The following is a 19820-nucleotide window of genomic DNA, read 5'->3' on the forward strand; positions in this document are numbered from 1 at the left end:
ATGGGGTCGTGCTGAAGACTGGGACTGAGCGGGTTGGCCGGAGTGTGGCTGCCACCGCGCGGGGTCTGTCTGGGCATCATCACTCAGTGGGCAGTGAGAATTGTATTGTGCATCACTGTGCATTCATCCTGGAGGAGAGAAGGCTCGGGGGGATCCTAGCAATGTCTAGGCATCCCCAAAGGGAGGATGCAAAGAAGACGGAGCCAGGCTCTTGTCAGCGGTGCCCAGCGGCCGTACGGCTCTACGTGGCCCTGCTTCAGCAGGGGGGCTGGAGCAGATGACCTCCAGAGGTCCCTTCCATCCCCAGCCCTTCTCTGAGCTTCCTTCTGGGTAAAAGACAGGCCCCTTTTACACCACTGACACAGAAGATGGCGTAGGATGCCACCACTTCACGTAACCAATGAGGCGCTGCTCATTTCTATCGTCCTCCTGAGACAGCCAAGAGGTGCCGATGCTCCTGATTTTCTCTAAACAACCCTAGGCTTCTCAGTCACGTTCCCACTGTCTCTGGCCAATTTCCACCTTCCCAGGTGATAAGTTGTTCCTCGGTTTCTTCTTGTGTCCTCATCAATGGTGGAACGCAAAAAGCAATGCAACTTTCCAAGACTCCTTTGGGAGAATTAGAAAGCAGGTATTCTTTATTAACAGCGCTGGGTATGTGGGGGATAATTCCACCCAACACGTACACCTAAGCAAGACAAGGAGTACTTTATTCATGGTACGGTGATATCCGTATTCACGCCGTTTGCAAGAAAGGGCAGGATTTATGCTAATGGTTTCTCAGACCTAATTATCATATTGCCCCTCCTACTATCGCAGGCGCAGTAACCTCTGGTGGTCGCACTTTGGGGGCTTTCTGAAAAGGGCTCATAGTTTTTTTCATCTTGTACTTCGTTCCGTTTTGCACATGCTCAGTCATTGTTTAACTGCTTCAGCACTTTTGATCTTTTATAAGCTCAGCTAACTTAATTGTTTTAAGTTCTACTTTGGGCACCGTGTTCCTTCTTCAGCCTGGATTTTATGCATACAGCTGAGTCTTCTTATCGCGTGAGGCTGATACAACAACTGAGAATTTTCAGCAATCCCTTCGGGTCACAGTTACACATTTTGTGTTTTATACTCGTCGTTTCCATGGTCTCTTCAGGATGCCTCCAATGCTCAGGTGTCCAGCTGCACGTCAAGGACATCCCTGGCTCCCAGGGGCAGTTCCCAGGCCGACCTCCTGGCCTGGACCCCAGCCTGGCAGACGTGGCTCCTGTCAGCGTGGAGCAGCCATCTCACGTCAGCATTGTCTCACAACGGTCAGGTGACCTCTGTCAGTGCTGCCATCAGGGACACCCCGAGACCCTTCTGATGTCACCCTATGACCTCACAAAAGGTGGCTGGCTATAAGTGCCCTGAGCGGCGCGCCTGCGGCCAGTCCGGCTGGTGGTGGTCGAGAGCTCGAGGTCCCACGGCTGGAAGGAGAGAGAGAGGCGGAGGTGTTGCAAGAGGCACACGCGAAGCCATTCTTGTTGCACGCGAGCCATCGAGGGCCTTCGATAAGGGTCTCAAATCTATAGACATCTATGTACCTCATCTGTCCTAAGCGCAGTCTTGCCAAGTATAACCGATCATAAGCATATTTGCCATCCTAATAGCAATGTTTGCAATCCATACACGGAATGTTGACAGCTACAGTACTCTAGACAACTTGGTTGAACCTAGAAAGCTAATGTCTGTTTGCTGCTAGAATATTTTCTTCCTGGTTCTATCTGCAGTAGTCCTCCTGGTGGCACGCTGGTGACACGTGAGGCGTTGAGGTCCTGCCGGCGACCCGCGAGGCAAGGGAGGTGCTGAAGACCCCAGGCTGCTGCTAAGCGCCTGCCACCAAGGCAGCCTCCCCCAGAGGACGACCAGCTCCACGTCGCAGCGGCGGCAGGCACCATGAGCCGGCCACAGCAGCAGGAGCAGCCAGAGGAGGCCCCCGAGGACGAGACATGCCCCATCTGCTTGGACCAGCTGTCCAACGCAGCTTGCGTGGACCCCTGCAGGCACTCCTTCTGCCTGGATTGCATCCAGGCCTGGGCTGCAGAAAGAAACACCTGCCCGCTGTGCCGCGGGCCCATCGTTGGAGTTGTGCGCCTGGCCCGACGACCCCGCAGAAGATTGCAACGCGACGCGCGGCTGGAGCGGCGGCAGCAGCAGCAGCAGCAGCGGCAGAGGAGCCCCTCAGGCTACCGCTCCCGCAGTGCCTCGCCCAGGCGCAGGGAGCGCAGCCCCTTTGAACCACGACAGCTTGTCCGCAGCCGCTCCTGGCGCTTGGGGCAGGACAGGCACAGACTGCCACTGCCCCTGTGGTACGACAACCCGGAGGACATAGAGTGGCTACGTCGGGTCCAGCAGGAGGAGCCGGGGTCTGGCGACCACGCGGGCCGGCAGGCCAGGCCCCGCAACTGAGCAGGCGGCCGCGCCTCACCTGGGGACGGGCTGGGGGTGGCAGCCACAATTACCCCAAGAATAAATTACGACTTTTCCACCCTGCAAAGCCTCTGCCTGCACTTATTCCTCCATCGGTCAGCGGCTGGGGCTGAACGCAGCCCTGTCCCGCTGCCCGTGCCACAAATTGGTTTGGGGATGTCTGCTCCTGATGGGGAGCGGCTGCGGGTTGCGGGTCCCCGAGTGAGACTTGGGGCTGAGAAGTCATTTGGGGGATGAGAAGTCGTCATGGGAATGGGAAAGTGTTGGGGATGGGAGCAGCCACAAAGTTTTATATTGCTCAGTTGTTGTATCGGCCTCGCGTGATAAGAAGATTCAGCTCTATCCACAAAATCCAGGCTGAAGAAGGAACACGGTGCCCAAAGTAGAACTTAAAACGATTAAGTTAGCTGAGCTAATAAAAGGTCAAAAGTGCTGAAGCAGTTAAACAATGACTGAGCATGTGCAAAATGGAACGAAGCAAAAGACGAAAAAAACTATGAGCCCTTCTCAGAAAGCCCCCAAAGTGCGACCACCAGAGGTTACTGTGCCTGCGATAGTAGGAGGGGCAATATGATAATTAGGTCTGAGAAACCATTAGCATAAATCCTGCCTTTTCCGGCAAACGGCATGAATACGGATATCACCGTACCATGAATAAGTACTCCTTGTCTTGCTTAGGTGTACGTGTTGGGTGGAATTATCCCCCACATACCCAGCGCTGTTAATAAAGAATACCTGCTTTCTAATTCTCCCAAAGGAGTCTTGGAAAGTTGCATTGCTTTTTGCGTTCCACCATTGATGAGGACACAACAAGAAACTGAGGAACAACTTATCACCTGGGAAGGTGGAAATTGGCCAGAGACAGTGGGAACGTGACTGAGAAGCCTAGGGTTGTTTAGAGAAAATCAGGAGCATCGGCACCTCTTGGCTGTCTCAGGAGAGACCTGCCCGCTATGCCGCGGGCCCATCGTTGGAATTGTGCGCCTGGCCCGACGACCCCGCAGAAGATTACAACGCGACGCGCGGCTGGAGCGGCGGCAGCAGCAGCAGCAGCAGCGGCAGAGGAGCCCCTCAGGCTACCGCTCCCGCAGCGCCTCGCCCAGGCACAGGGAGCGCAGCCCCTCCACGGAATGAGAACTTGTCAGAAGCTTCTCCTGGCACACGGGGCAGGCTGGGCGCAGACTACCACGGTCCCCTCAGGACGACAACATTGGGGATACATCCTGGCTGCACAGGGTCCAGCAAGAGCAGCTGGGGGCAGGGACCACGCGGGCCGCCACGCCAGGCTCCACAACTGAGCAGGCAGCTGGGCTTCACCTGGGGACGGGCTGGGAGTGGCTGCCACAATTACCCCAGGAACAAATTACGACTTTTCTACCCTGCAAAGTCTCTGCCTGCAGTTATTCCTGCATCGGTCAGCGGGGTGGGGGTGCTGAACGCAGCCCTCTTCCGCTGCCCACGCCGCCAATTGGTTTGGGGATGTCCGCTCCTCATGGGGAGCGGCTGCGGGTGGCGGGTCCCCGAGTGAGACTTGGGGGTGAGAAGTCATTTGGGGGATGAGAAGTCGTCATGGGAATGGGAAAGTGTTGGGGATGGGAGCAGCCACAGAGGTGACCTGGCCCGACTGGGACAAAGGCTGACAGCAAAAGTCTCCTAAAAGCCTGCCAGAAGAGAATGCCTGCCAGCTGGGAACCGGGCCTGGCAACCTGCAGCATCCTTGGAAGGCGTTGCTGGCCTCCTGCAAGTGCAGCCTAAGGGTACCTTAGGGTACTTGGGCACACTGCGCAGGGTATGGCTGGGCATCAGTCACCAGCTGGTGTGCAGTGGCATTGTGCGTCATTTGCTGTGTGCATTTTTTTGTGTCTTTTTTTTTTCTTTCCTTTTTATTTTTTTTTCTTATTAAACTGTGAGTATCTCAAGCCACAAGTTCTTAAACTTCTGCTTTCACTTTTCTCACCATCCCTCTGTAGTGGAGGAGTGAGGAAACAGCTGTGTAGTGTTTAGCTGCCTGTTGGGTTAACCCACAACAAGGTCCAAAAAGATACCACAGTTAGATTATTGTTCCCAAAACAGAAGATCTATTAGAAGACTGGTTTCTGAGTCATGTGTAGAAATTAATGTTTACTTACATAACTTCCTACTCATTATAAACCATGTTAGATGAACACAAAACCCAATTCTGAGGCCTAAAGCCCTAACTTTTCACCAAAATCCTCAGCAAGAATGGCTGTTTATCACTTTCAAACACCCAGCCTCAAACGAAGAATGTTCTTCTTTCTTTTCCTCATGGTTCTGAAAATTGCCAGTAAACCTAGCCACGTAGCTCATTCTCAAGTGCGTATTCTATACTAAGATCTATCTCACGTTAAGAGAATTCTGATTTATTTCTTACTCACCCAACAGGGTGTTTGGGAAACATCACTTTTAGGGAAGCCCTGAAAATTATCTTGATAGATTAAGTTTATGAAACTGAACTACCTGCACAGTTCCACACAACATCAGCAAATAACCCCTGTTCTTTCTATACTGTATTTCTTCTACGCTGTTTTTGTGCTGTTTTCTTTGTTTATGGGGTCCACAGGAGAGGTATTCACACTACTTATATTCATTAAAAATTACCTTTGTGTCCAGCTTGCAGGGTGAAGACCATGCTCAACTGCAGCATTTTCTGCTGGTAAACCAAATGCATCCCATCCCATTGGATTTATCACCTGTCAGCAAAAACAGAAAACACAGTCTTATGTAACTTTCTGGAATGACATCAGCAATACACAAGCATCAAAATAACAAGCAGTGGTTTGCATTTCAGCATTTGCTTTGTCTTAATCGAACCTCTTCAAAGCATGCCCACAAGGGCTAGGTCTGTTTCAAAAATGAATCACATACTTGCCATCTACAATTTGATGTTAGAGGGAGCTTGAAGTGTTACGTAATAAATTCTCTTGACTAAATGCTAGGTTAGCAATGACAAAAATCAGTCCTTTGTGGTGGTTAAAATTGGCTGTTGATGCTACTGCTAAGCAGAATCAAAATTCATCATACAGAGGAAGAAGAAAGCAAGCAAAACTATTTGAACCAAGGGTTTTATAACTGTACCTGATGTGTAACTACTAATTTTTTCCTTTTTTTCTGAAGAGAAAAAAAGAAATATACCCTACGATAATCTTTGATTGGACAGATAAATACAAGAGAAAAAGATGTTTTAGTCAAATTTTTCTTTAAAAGTATTTTGTAAATACGACTTGCAGACTGAGACAATGTATTTGAGGACCTCAAATAAAGGTGAAAAAATGTTTATTACAAAGTAAAACACAATTTTTGTTGGAATATGTATCTTTCATATTAACATGCAAATTATTTAGACAAATAACCATCAACACTGCAAAAATACAAAAAAAAATTTAATAACCAGACTAAGAATGGCAAATACTTAATATGCTGTCATTAAACATGCTTACATATTAGGTACCTGATAAAACCAATCCCATTTATTACACCTACAAATGTGCTATAAATTCAACCAATTATGATTAAAGTTACACAAGCTTAACAATATCCCTTAAAATATGTATTTATATAAAGAACTCATTCTTTAGCAGCATGTAAACAAAAAAGCAGTGAGAAACCAAGCCCAGCAATATTACTAATCTCATAAGCTAACTCCATGCAAAAATATCTGTTTATCTCTGAAGCATAAGTTCTACTTCTGTCTCTGGTTTGAATTATTTTTATTATTCTTTGCCACAACCTTCCAATTTTCTGACTTTAATGGATTCTTTCATAAAAAGTATTTTATAGACATGTTTATAAAGGTGCCTTCAGCATCATCTCAGTGTAAAAGCAAGAGGATTTAACAGATGTGACTCCTAAGCATTCTAATTTTTAATACTGAACTAAACTTTCTGTATATGATTATGCTGATGATGCAGCAACAAAACCAAATGTATTAACCAGTGATCAACTGTCTCTCAAGCTAGTACACTGAGTGTGCACGCATACCACATTTGTGACGTATAAATCTAATAGAAATTGGAATGCTATATGTTATAAATTTTCCCCATTATCAGACAGATTATTCCTCACACCACAGTGTCAGAAAATGTAAGACTTGGATTTAAACTCCCCACTTCCTCACATTACAAATATTTGATGGAAAAATCCCATTTTGAGGCTAAACTACTTGACATGTCCCACCGATGCATGCCTCTTCCCAGTCCTTCTCCTTTCCCTACTCCCACCATAATCAAAACCATTGGTATAACAGAGGAAAAAAAAAAAAAGAGCAAACGTTACAGAAACTACAAATCTCTACAGAATTTTGTAAGGACGAAGTGAAACATTAGTTTCTGCAGCTCAGCTCTTTTTGACCATTATTAGTGCTCACCACCTTGCTAAGAACAGAAATGATTACATAAACCAGGTGTTTTTTTCCTATGTAGAACACATTTTCTCTTATTTAAACCCTGTTTCTTTAGGCAAACGGTTGCATCCCTAGAAATGTCTTTTTACTACAAGCTGATGCACATTAAGTGAGATTAAAAAGATTACTCTTGGCAAATTTTTGTAAAATTTGACTTCTGAAGATCTCCGGAGTATAAATGGGTAGCCAGAAGCAAGGCACAATCTCATTTCTCATGCTCATGAGCATAAGGATGTGGGAAGAATAGCTTCACTTCTAGCTACAGACTCCCCAAAAGGGCTGACTGATGCTCCAGACAGCTAATGTGCAGACATTTTAACACTGTACCATCAGTGCTAGCAGGAGTTATCTGCTCACACAGATCTTCCAAATTCTAGCATATATATTAAAAATATCGCACAGTGTATTCACTTATCACATTCAAAAGACAGTTCAATTTAACAACCAATAGCACTCCTCAAGTTGAAGGACTGAAGAAATACAGTACTTCAAGTTGCAGTAAAAAAACCTGAATTTAAAGAGACATTAAAAATATCCTCAAATTAATCTCCAGGCTAGATCTATTTATGTAGTTGCTATAGAGATGAATGTAACATGCACAGTGGTTTAGAAAATGATTTCAAGTTCATTGTCTCTTCTACTTCTCTATCGTGAATGGATTTGAAAGGTCTGTGAAATGCAATTGTCTAAACAATAGGTCAGCTTCTTCTGGCTGGAAAGCGTGTTATGTATCTACAGTTAAAATGCCACGGTCTCCTCGCAGCACTTGGCATTACATCTTAAATCTACTTAGCCAACATAAAACAGAAGGCTGAGATTAACAATATAGTTCTGACAAACACCAAAAATCCCAAGAGAGATGGAAGAGGAGGAAAAAATATACTACTAATGTGTCAGAAGTTGGCACAAAGAATAAAGGAGCAGTCCAACTGCCCTGCTTAAAACAAAGTAAAAATAGGAAGAAATCAATTTTGAAGACCAAGGGGTATTTCTTGTAGCTCTCTAATGGCTTGGTCATAGACTCTAACTAGCAGAAAACATGGCTGCTCCCTCCAGCATTACAGATGAGCAGAAGAAAAGGGGAAAAAAGTCATCAACTTTCTTGAATGCTGACTTGATTGCTTCTGATGGCAGCATTTAAACCTTTTACGACCGAGGGATCAATTCTGCTCACTAGTGACTGTTCTTCCAAGCATCACTTCTCTGTACAGACAAGATTTTCTGCAAGCCACAAGGAAAAAGAAAAACAAATAATGAACGTATCTTGTAAGAGATGAGGCCTCCGTACGAATGAGGATGTCTGTACTGGGTAAAAGAAAGCAGCTTATGGCTTCACAGCATTTTAAGACGGCAGAAGCCAGTACTATCACCACATGCAGCTATGTGCTTCTGCAATCACTCCTTCCTTGTATGAAATTCTCCCCTTGGCTGGGCACAGGCAGCAGGGGGTCCTCACGGTGAAGCTGTTAGGTACACTCCTCCCGGTTAAAAATACCACATGGCCTTTAGCACAATTTGCAGGGCTTAAAATCCTCAGAAATTCACATGATCAGGCAGAATCGGGTATTTTCTATCACTCAACATACTACATTCTGCACAGGACCATAAAGTAGCAAGGAAGTGATTTACTGGTGTGTAGGGAACAGAGCGCTCGGTAACTACCACACCGGGTAAGATTATTAAAAGGGAAAACAGTTGCAACTGCAGACTCTGAATTTGTATTAGCTTGGTCAAATACCTGTCCTTAATGATGGCTAGAGCTCTTAATGTGACTGTAGGACTTAGCAGAGGAAGGCATAGCAACTCCATTAATTCATTTCTGAGATCTCAGCTCTTCCTCTTCGGAGATTTTCATCTATTCAGTGCCGTGACAATCAGCCCATCACGCTGACATCGGTGGGCGAGATCAGTAAGTACTATGCAACACAAAGTTGACAATGATCTTGTAACACTCAATTCTACATCTCCATCAACAGAACTTGGAGAAAACAATTCAGTTTTTTTTTTCTTAATGTTTGTAAAGAAGCAAAGAACTTGCTTGCTTTCCTGAAGTGCTCAGTAAGTCTCAAAGCTATGACCAAGGAGCTGACACATCTGTCTTACATCCAGATCACCCCATTCTGTATTCTAAGAAAGCAAGTAGAATTAGCATCAAAAATGCCTGTAAATACATTTATTTCAGAAAGCGTGCGATAAGAGAAGACGAGCAAAAATGAAAACAAAAAGGCTAGCTACAGATCAGCATTTGAATCAATGCAGCAAAGTCTACACTCCTGCCTCTGGTTATAGTGCCCTGGCACACTTGACATGAACTAACCACCAATGCTGATAAACTGGATGATCCATGGTTGCAAGTTTCAGCTTCCAGAAGACGCCCCTGGCTCCACGGGCAACTTCTTGTCATCATCCCTGCATCTATCTCACAACTGTGAGACACAAGCACACACAAGTGAGCCCGGAAGGATGCGTGGCTGTAGAGGGGAAAGGACAGTAGGGCTGCTCCTTCCACTGCCACCTAAAACTAGCCTGCACTGAATATGTTGAAAATCTGACATGTAAAAACAAGACCCTCACCTGAATGCAGCCTAGATTGACTTTTAACTGTACTAGGTAATAAACACTGCTACACAACAGCTGAAAACCACCACTGCCAACAACAGGAAAAAAAAAAATCAGACAAGGCACCCCTGGAGATAGATTAAAATCATGAATTTGAGCCGTATGCAGAGTTCCAGCAAGAACTACTGCAGTGATTCTCTGCAACAAGAATGCTGCTTACGAGCACTCTGATAAGGTGTTTTCAAATTAAAACATAATCACCCCACACAGATTTTAATCAAAACATAATAACTCAGCTCTCATTCATTTCTCGTTCTTGCAAGATTTAAAACACGAAAAAAAATCTGTCCACAAAGTACCACAAACATTTGGAAAACAAAGGCGTCTCTTGCCTTCTTCATTTCTCACATTCTTGTCTAACTTAATTGCATTTAAACTAATATCTCATTTTCTCCCTCTTTCTTTCAAAATGTAATAGAGTGAACTAATTAACACCTTCAGAACTTGCTACTGAAAAACTAGACTGAAATAAGATTCAATTCACATAGGATACCTGTAACACTTTCCACTTGATTTGTACCACTGAAAATAATTTGGCCAATGGACACAACATCCTCATAAAAGAACGGTGCAGAATCCCAGCTAATGATGACTGGAAAATGGGAATGCATTGAAATAACATATCCTACTAATGAATTCATTATGAAGTTTTAATTACACCTGCCTCCCTTCGATACCATTCACTTCTGCAATTTCAAGAATATTAGGATTCACTGCTGAAAAGGAAAGCAATTAATGAAAATACATCCAATTTAAAAAAGATGTTCTGGATAAAAAGAAAACACTCTAAAGGTCATTTCAGGATATTGTGGAAATTTCACCGAAAACATTCCAATTCCATCTATCATGAGAATTTCAAGTACAAATGAAGAAATCTTATCATGTGTACTGCACAAGAACTTTGCCAGATTTGTCTGATGATCATTCTTATTTCTGTACAACTCATATGACAGTCTCACTGTGGTATCAATTTCAATTCAGAATTTTATTAAAAAGATATCACAGGAACTATTGAACTGAATCACTCTGTTTACTGATTGCTAAGAGAATTATTCTCAGTCCTCTGCAAGGCACAAATTATCCACTTTGGAATTTATCAAAGACATGATAATGATAGCATAATAAAGTAATGGTAAATACTCTTTCCTGGCTCAGTGGCAGACTGAAAATATCTGCCATGGTGAAAATCACCATGATTATCTCTGTAATTTGTACTTGGCACTCTCAAATTTTGAATAGGAAATCTATTAAGTTCTTACGAAACTCTTGCATTTGAATTCACAATATGTACGTAAACTCCAAGTAAACGAAACCATGTTTTAGCTCCAGATTAGTTTATTTATAGATATTAAATTGTAAATTAAAATATATAAACTACTGGCTCACTGCATTCATGCTAAGTAACCTATACTGTTCAGAGTTCCTACACAAAGTCTTCAAAGTTCATCTTCAGTAAATTAGAATGCGAGCAAGTCATCTTGTAACAGGTGTACTCCACAAGTTAGTTACCTAATCCAAGTGCACAAAGGAGTTTGCTTTCCACGCCCTGCCTACAAGTATTTCAGGAGTGCAGGACCCACAGACAACACTTCAATGGTCAGGTCCTCGGGTGACACAAACAGACTTCATCACTCACTGGCACAACGCGATGTGCTGGCCCCGTATCAATACAGCTCCCACGATTACCTCTGTACTGCACCACTGCACACATCCCTGCATCTCCTACTGAAAACACTGCAAAACTTATCACTCACTCATCACTACTTTGAAAGATGGATTGCCTATTGCTAAAAAGACTGTTTAAGATTATGTGTAAATGCACAAAGGGAAATGTATCAGAACTCTACTCGGAATCAAGGTCTATGTCGCATTTGCATTAAATCCCACCCCGGCACACCACTTAATAAGTAACCAGCTCTTCATGCATTGCATGGAAAGGCTGCTGCTCATTAGGTAGTCTGTTTGATCACCCATTTTCAGTGTCATTTGTCACTAACATCATCTATGAGTTTATGTTGAAGCAGTATTTATACCAAAAATGGAGGGGGAAAAGAGCAAAAATAAATGCATTGTTTTCCCACATAAAATGCTGTCAAAGTACAGGTTTTCTGGCAAATCCCAACAGACTGGAGTACTAGCTCTCTAGAATATTTTAATTGAAACAAAAACAAATTTTATTCTGCTAGGAAAATGAAACACTTATGTTTTCATTTTTGAAAAACAAAAAACAACATCCAAATGATTTATTCCCTTCCTTGCTAAGATATCAAACTACCTCCAACATGAACAGATTACATGAATGCATTCCAAAGAATGGTTCCAATTTACTAAAGGAGTTCTCATCTCTTTGCAAAGGCATTCAAGTCTACCCTTCCTTAACTATTACATCAAGTAAGCCAATTCCTTGCCTGTTCGGATTGAATCTATATGAAACTAATTTACAATTTTCTCATGAAGGCATTCTATATGAAAAAAAAAAAACAAAACATTTCCACCTTATTCAACATGCATTACTCTCTTACTCAACCATATACACTAATGTACAAATGACCTACCTTCCTTCCTTCCTTCCTTCCTTCATATTCTCCCTTTCTATTTGCTAGACAACAGGTAACACATTTTAGTCATAATCGTTCTCTGGGAACTGTGAGTCTGAATGTTTCTGCCTGTATTTTTCACAGTAGCCGCTCATCATTCCTCATTGCTTAAAAAACTTCCAACTTTATGTTCCTGGATTGCATCTAGTACAGTTATACAACTTCCTAGGAGATATAGTTTATAAGATTGTTTTCAATGAGTCTGCCTTTTTTTTTCATTTGAAAATGATGGAAATGAAGTTTAAGCAACATTAGTACTCAAGGATCTTATTCTAAACTTGTCTCAATTATCTGAAATAAATTCACTCCCACTTTGTTTTTTTATTTTGGAAAAAAATAGCACTCCATTAGCTTTCAAACATGCAATATTAACACTGAATTTCCAGCTATAAAAATCAATACAATTACTTTAGGAAAAAGATATTAGTATGCATCATTTTGAAGTTTTCTTTCTTCTTATGTACAGAACAATTCCAGTAATCCCCTGAATACAGGGAAAACCATTTACATTGGGTATATAAATGTTGTGTATTGTAAAACATAATCATGTCATAGCCTGTAATTATCACAATAAAGATATCTTTAACAGATTGGACAACTGTGACAACATCCAGAGAAAACACCTAGAAACTGATAAAATTAGTCTTTATAACTTATTTTTTCCTTGATATTAATTTAACTGATAGAGAAATTAGCATGACTAATAAATAGAAGTTTTTCTTGCTTTTATAGTGGCTCTGGTATTTCCTTGCCATTGTATTTTCTCCATATGTTTCTACTTACAGTGCTTACTTCCCTTATATTCGAAAGGTAGCACCCTACAGCATCCTACTGCACATACACAATTATTTTCACTTTATTTCAGCTAGTACAAGAGGAAGCATCTTTTCATCTTTCTGAACAGAAACTCAGTGGATATCTGCACCATTACTGATGAAAGGCTACCTATATCCTGAAATGACAGGCCAGTGGTCTTGACATCAAGCAAGACTTTAAGGTCTTAAGGTCTTATTTGGCTCTTTTTTTTTATGAGATCTAAATTCTAGTCAGTCAGAGGAGTTAGGACAGGTTGCTATTAAAACAGAAATTGATCTTCTTTTCCTCTTTAATAGTGTATGCTAATTACTTCTCTTTCCTGTAATTTTAAAATAATAATGTATTTTTGTAAAACAGCGAGGCATATTCAGTACTTGGTATGTTCATCATTGGCATAAAATACATAGTATTTGGAAAGGCAGAACACTGAATAATTCAGTGACAACACCTTTAGAGTCTCATGGATGGTGACAAGCACAGGAAACACATTTCTGCATTTGCAGCAAGGAGACTGCACTTAGTACCACAACCAGCAACTAACACTTGTTTCTCTGTTTCATTTTTATTTGTACTCTTTTGAGGTTGCAATTCCTTTATTATCAAGCTTCTCCTTCTTGTATGTTAGAGACAATTCATTTCCAAGTCTCATCCTAGATTCTTGCCTACAGATATTTCTTCCCTTTTGTTCCCTATTCCAAAATACGGTATCCTGTTTCCATGTTCCTCCTTCCCACTGCTTCACAGATTCTTAACAAAATATTCCCCCTTCCAAATGATTTCTCTCCCCTTAACGCATTTGTCACTCAGGCTGTGATCCTACCACACCTTTGTTGCATCCTTCAAATTTTACCTGCCAGTCCTTACTGTAAAACACCAATTAGGATCCTGTCTGTAGACTGTGGGGACCAGGCTCTCACCCACTTACGGCAAGAGAAGGGAGTGAGGGAGGAATGCAGGGAGGTATGGGGCAAACCAGGAAACAAAGGAACACAGAAGTGGCAAGCGGTTAGTCTTAGCCTACCTGATATCCTTGTAGATTTGTACCCTCAGAAGTCAGAGTTTTGTATGTGTAAGCAAGGCTGAAATAGGCAAGCCAAGGGGTGTAGGCCACTGAGAAACAGAAACTTCTACGGTTACACACACAAGACATGATGTGGCTTTGTACATCTGCCTTGCAGCAGTCCCAATAAAGGGTTCCCTTCCCAGCTGGCACAGAGGAGCAGCACGTCCCTCTGAGTCTGACAAAGGACATCAACCTGTTCTCAGGAGCAGGTGAGGTGAAAGGTGTTGACTTCTGAGGCTTCTCAGTTTTATCTTGCCAGCTACAGGATTTCAGCTTTTTCTCCCCCAACTTTCCACACAGATGGCATTTGAGTCTTCAGTCTTCTTTTGTAGAAACGGCATGGCCCACACCTCTCACTGGTACTGTGCCACATACTACTAATAGATTCAGGAAGCTGATATGGCATCCTCTATACCATTTGAGATTGTTTCTAAAGGTTAGAGAGCAACAGTGAGCTCTGAAGACCACAGCTTTTTAAAAAGTCTCAAATTTCAATATTCAAAGATGCAGCTATGCATCTGTAGTATGTATTGCAACTGAGCCTTCACCTTCATTGATTTCGGAAAACACTAATTTCCTGACCAATTACATTAAAACATCAAACAAACAAACAAAACCAACTAAAACAGGAAAACAAAAACAAAAACAACAACAAAATTCTACTGCAAATCTTTTCTTACCTGCATCCCTCTCATTTTCTGGAACCGAGCTACTGTGTCACTGATGGTGTAGACACGAACGTGGCCCATGTGAAGCTTTCCAGAAGGATATGGGAACATAGAAAGCACATAAAATTTTGGTCTTGATTTCTAGAAAGGAATTTTTAGAAAATTTTAGCCACAAGTTAGCATTTCACTTGAACAAATACACGTGCACATTACAAATTACACAGTACAATGAAGAGAACTGAGGTTCTCCTGGAACTGACTGAACCTTAACAAAATTTCTAGGATCTAATTCTTTGGGCCTGTAAACAGACATTCTTTACCAGACTTACTGCCACCTCATCAATTTTTGCTGATATTTACATGACGCTTGAAAATTACATTCAACTTTTGCTCAATTAAAGATACATTAATTGCAGCTTAAATCAACATTCCCTACCACAGAAGCTGTCACTGGTTACCCTATGCACTCCTAACCTGTCCAATGAACTAAATAAAACAACAGATAAAACAATCCTTTCAGGAGTTTAAATAAGCATTTTGCATTCTATTTACAGTGAACGTGGAGCTCACACGTGGCCACTTTTTTTTTGTCAGCTGAACTGCAGTAACATCCTGAGAAACTAGCTCACTTGTTAGCGAGTTTGTTAGTGAACTAGCACAAACATCCACTGAAGTACAAATATCCACTATGTACACTTGGGTATGAAGTCATCTTACAAGCAGTATCTTACACAGAAAAGAAAGTAAAAATTTCATTTGGTTAGGTCTGAATAAATTGATGAAAGTTACAAAGAGGAAATCAAACTTTGTATCTCCCACAAATTATTCCTAACACATCTTGATTACCATTGAATTCGTCTTTGATATAACTTTGACAAGCTGCTACATTTTTTTTCTTACAGTAAGCGGGGATAAAATAGACTTTCTACTTTGAACCATACTCCATATTTATCAATACTATTTTTCATGTTTGTCTAATACAAGCAAAATATTAAACTGAAGACTTCACTGAGGCACTATAGGCGATTTGCCTCTTAATAAAAGATTGTATTAAATTTACTTCAGTAGTAAGGATAAAACAAAATATACTTTAAAATGCCATTTAGAATTTAGCATGTGTATGATACATATATCTACATATACATGTATTGTCACATACTAAAAAGACAAAGGCTGAAGTTAATGCTCTCCCTTCTAGACGTCTGCATACATACTATTCTCATCTCAGCTTTCTTTGTCAGAACGAGCAAGCCCCTTTTCTCTCTTTGACAGTTTGATAGGTACTGATTTTTTTGTTGCAGAGGGGGCACGTTTTAGGAACAAGGCAAACAAGCAAACAGGCAAACAAAAGAAGGAGCCAAAAAATGTTTTTATAGCTATGTGAGCATAACCGTGAAAGCAAAAATTTGAGTCAGAGACAAAGATCACAGTTGTTTTTAAGATCTTTTATTGCATAGGATTTTTTTTTTCTGTAAGTCACCTGTTATTCCTAACACACTGTAAAACAGAAAATAGTGTTTAAAAATCATCTTCCCTTAGATTTTAATGATCACATTGTCTAGCCTAATAGATTTTGTCATAACCACTGAGAACAGGCTGTTTAGAAAATTACTTACGAAAGCTATGAATGTAAAAGAAGTTTAATACTTCAAATAATTAATTCCTGAATGTGATATAAAAATTGGAAGAGATAACTGATTACTTGAAGACTCGATATATCTACAAGTTCATACTTTGCTGATCACCGTATTTTTCCTTAAGATTTTTTTCCACCTATTGCAGTATTTGATATTAATAATACACTATTACATTACAAAAAATCCCCCTCAAATGTAATATACATCTCATCGATATAAGTTAATGGTATGAAGTATTTTTGAACTAATTTCATTTTGAGGAAACAAAAATATCAAACATTTTTTCCAAATTTCTCCAAATGCTTACATCAGTTTCCGAAATTCTGCAGAACTGGTCCTTTATCCTTGGGAACCACCAATTTTCCACTCTTTTTCTTGTCTCCAACCCATAGCTTCTCTCCCATTTCCCCGTCTCACTGTAAATAGTTCTGATACAAGCAGGAACCAGTCTTCTCTGCCATTTAATTAATCCCAGGAAGCCATTTAGTTGTCTATTCAAACACGTGGAACAGGTGCCAACTCTCTGACAAAATGACTGCATTTTTACTGCTGTAATGTCTGTTCTGAAAGAGATAAAAACACATAGTTCAGTCCACAACTTAAACAGTAATTCAGAGATTATTATGATCATACAGAAATTTGGTAGGTATGAAAAATATTTTAGCTTGATTTAGATTACTTTGCTATTCCATACCATTTGCGTTTTATTCCCATGTGTTTGAATTACACAAGCATTTATTTTTTAGCTGAGAGAACTGTGGCTCTTTCATACAACAAAAATGTTATGATAGATTTCTTTTCTAATAATATAAAATTCTTGCATTTAATCTCCCATAAAGCAGGATCAGTCAACTGAAGATTCAAGAAACTCAGATGACTGAAAAGGAGGGGGCTAACAGGGTGTTAGTAACAATGCAGAAGAGGAAGTTGGATGAAATTATTCTGTAAAACTACTGAATTTGTCATCACTGAAAAGAGATGGGGGAGGATGTCTATAATTAGTAGATTGCAACTACATATTCTAAACTGAATTTTTTGCTAAGGGCTTCCTTGTCAGTATGGTTTCCTGCAAGAACTACATGAGAAACTTATACTACATGAAAAAAGATATGATTTAACAAGACAAGTAAGACTGGTTCTAAAGAGATCCAGTTCTCTTTCAATTAAAAATCCAGTTAAAAGAACTCCTCGTAATGCTTCAGAATGAATATTCTAAAATAAAAATACTCAGTTGGGAGAAAGATCAAATAGCCTGCAAGTCAGTGATTGGTCTCAATAAGGTATTTACTGATCTTACTTACTTCATATTTACTGATTTTATTTACTTCAGTAGGAAATGTGTTATTAAAAAAACCAAACATACCTATTCTGAGATTCTCCCACCATCCTCATCCCAATTTCCTTTTAAAATCTTTCATGTTTAATTGCATCAATATTTCCTACCCTCTGTGGATTTTTTTTCTAACTTTTGGCCTATATACTTCACTATTTTACTGAACCAGCTATTTCAGTCAGATTCATAATTTTTCTTATGAGAAATAAAACCAATAAAATCTTTGTGTAGAGAAGCTTTGTGTAAGAAAAGTTTTATTTATATATTCCCATTTGATAACATCACCAGTAAAAATAATTTTCCACCGAAATTATGTCCCCACTTTAGTTAAATGGAAGTTTTCTCCACCTCCATGATGTGACAGTTATTCACACAGCTCAAAATTAGCAAGAACATTTTAGTACTCGCCTATTTTACTTATTTTTAATATTTCCTTATTTTTTCTTCTTACTTCAGTTTTGTAACTGAAAGGAACACTTTTCTTCCTTATGGTTGGCCACTTTCAGCGTTACTGAATCACAGTATGTGTATTTTAAAACATATGCATGTGAATCATTTATTCAAGAGAAACAGAAAGGACCCAGACCAGCCCCCCATCTGCATACAACTCAAGAGGAGCCCGCCTGCCAACACCAAGGCCACCTGGGCAGGTCCAGGTGACCTCCTGTTGTACAAGTGGGGTCAGAGCAGGCAATGCAAGTGGGAAAGGAGCTGCATCCTGGGCCACACAGCCTTAGAGAAAAGCTCATTTAAGCACCCAGAGTACCAGGATGAGACAGAGATCTGCAGTCCCTTTCCTGCTCCCAGACCCCCTCAAACAGAAGATGCAGATGAACTGCAAGTCACACGTTACGCCCTGTAGGTCTGAGGATAACAAAACCCAAATGATATGGTAGTATACGGCTTTGCCTTTCCAGGCGTGCGTACAGGAGTAGGACAAAAATGTTGTCATCATCCCCCAGTTGCGGACATCCCTGCCCAGCAGAAGGAGCAGGCTACGAGCCATGAATGCCAAGCTCCAGAAGTCTGAAAGGAGCACGAGGCTGGAGAGATGGAGGAGGAGGCACGAACAAAGATCAATGCTTTCCTTTAGAAAGATGCAAACAACACAAAGGCAAAGAAAGCTTTACGAAGTTAGGGCACTGATAATTGCTTGGTGCGGGCCACTACATATCCTTCACCCTCCAAGCAAGGCACAGGATCAATTTCCTTTCCTTCCCTGGGACTCAGATTTGAGCTAACAAATAAACATACACCCTCATACTTTTACTTCCTGCAGTTGACTAACAAGAGCCCTGACGGCGTGAACCACTGCTGGAGAAGCCGAAGCGGGTGGCAGCTCTCCCGACGGCTGGGGCGGGCAGGACAGCGGGGGGCAGGAGCCCAGGGGGACCCTGCTCACAGACGGGAGGGACCGGGGGCGGCAGCAGCGGGAGAGGGCGAGAGGCGGCAGGGGCCGGGATGCGATCGGGGTCGGCGGGCGGCCGTCAGTGCCGCTGGGCGGCCGTTAGAGCTATGAGGCGGCGGGAGGCGGAGGACGGTTACCTGCGCGCGCCCTCAGCCGCTGCCTCCGCCACCTCCCGCGCTGGGCGCCGCCATCTTAGCGCGAGGTGGGAGCGGGCGGGCGGCACCGAGCCTGCGCCGCCTCCTGCGCAGGCGCGGCGGGGCTGGCCGCGGTAGCGGGGGTGACTACGTTTGAAATGCTCACTCTGAGGAGAAAATAGTAATGAATAAATGAATTTCAGCAGTGACAGACGATTATTAAAGCTATCAACTGTTTTAATTAACGGCTTTAAGTTCAATTTTGCTTTTTATAATGACAGCACCCCACCTCCTTCACAGTACGAGCACGAGAGCTGGCCAAGGGTATAGTCCCTGTCACAGAAGGCGGGTGGCCGAGTTGTGGTGAAGCCCGTGCCCCCGCCAGCCCCTCAGCCTTACTACTAGGTGTTTGATGGCGAGGGTGGGGGCACGAAAGAAGCTAAGTCACCTGAGTAACGTGGACCTGCATCCCTCAGGGTCTGAGGGATCTTGTGCCAGGCAACCCCAGGCAGAGCTTGTCACTCTATTTCAGATATTTCAAATGCAAACCAAGGAAATCAATGGTAAAGAAAAAGAATAAATTATCAGGGATTTAATCTCTGTGTAAATTGCATAGGGCTTCATTCATTTTGCTCACCTCAACAGCATATGCAGATAAAGTCACC

At 42.0% G+C, this 19820-nt stretch overlaps 1 protein-coding gene across 5 annotated transcripts in view; it reads right to left on the bottom strand.

The window, feature by feature from the left end:
• LARS2 (leucyl-tRNA synthetase 2, mitochondrial) overlaps nucleotides 1-19300 on the bottom strand; it is a 106001-nt gene extending 86701 nt beyond the window's left edge. For 2 of the 5 annotated variants that reach the window (XM_066992001.1, XM_066992002.1), the window contains exons 1-4: nucleotides 19159-19276; nucleotides 16588-16843; nucleotides 14656-14784; nucleotides 5080-5171 (exon numbers count right to left, since the gene is read on the bottom strand). In XM_066992001.1, the coding sequence (XP_066848102.1) occupies nucleotides 5080-5171; nucleotides 14656-14784; nucleotides 16588-16821 (455 nt within the window). In that variant the 5' untranslated portion in view covers nucleotides 16822-16843; nucleotides 19159-19276. Of the gene's footprint in view, nucleotides 1-5079; nucleotides 5172-14655; nucleotides 14785-16587; nucleotides 16844-18877; nucleotides 19112-19158 lie in introns of those variants that run through there. The other 3 variants (XM_066992003.1, XM_066992000.1, XM_066991999.1) reach the window with 3 other exon arrangements.
• Nucleotides 19301-19820: the final 520 nt, after the last annotated feature.

This window comes from Anser cygnoides, chromosome 2, assembly GCF_040182565.1.
Source record: "Anser cygnoides isolate HZ-2024a breed goose chromosome 2, Taihu_goose_T2T_genome, whole genome shotgun sequence".
NCBI lineage: Eukaryota > Metazoa > Chordata > Aves > Anseriformes > Anatidae > Anser > Anser cygnoides.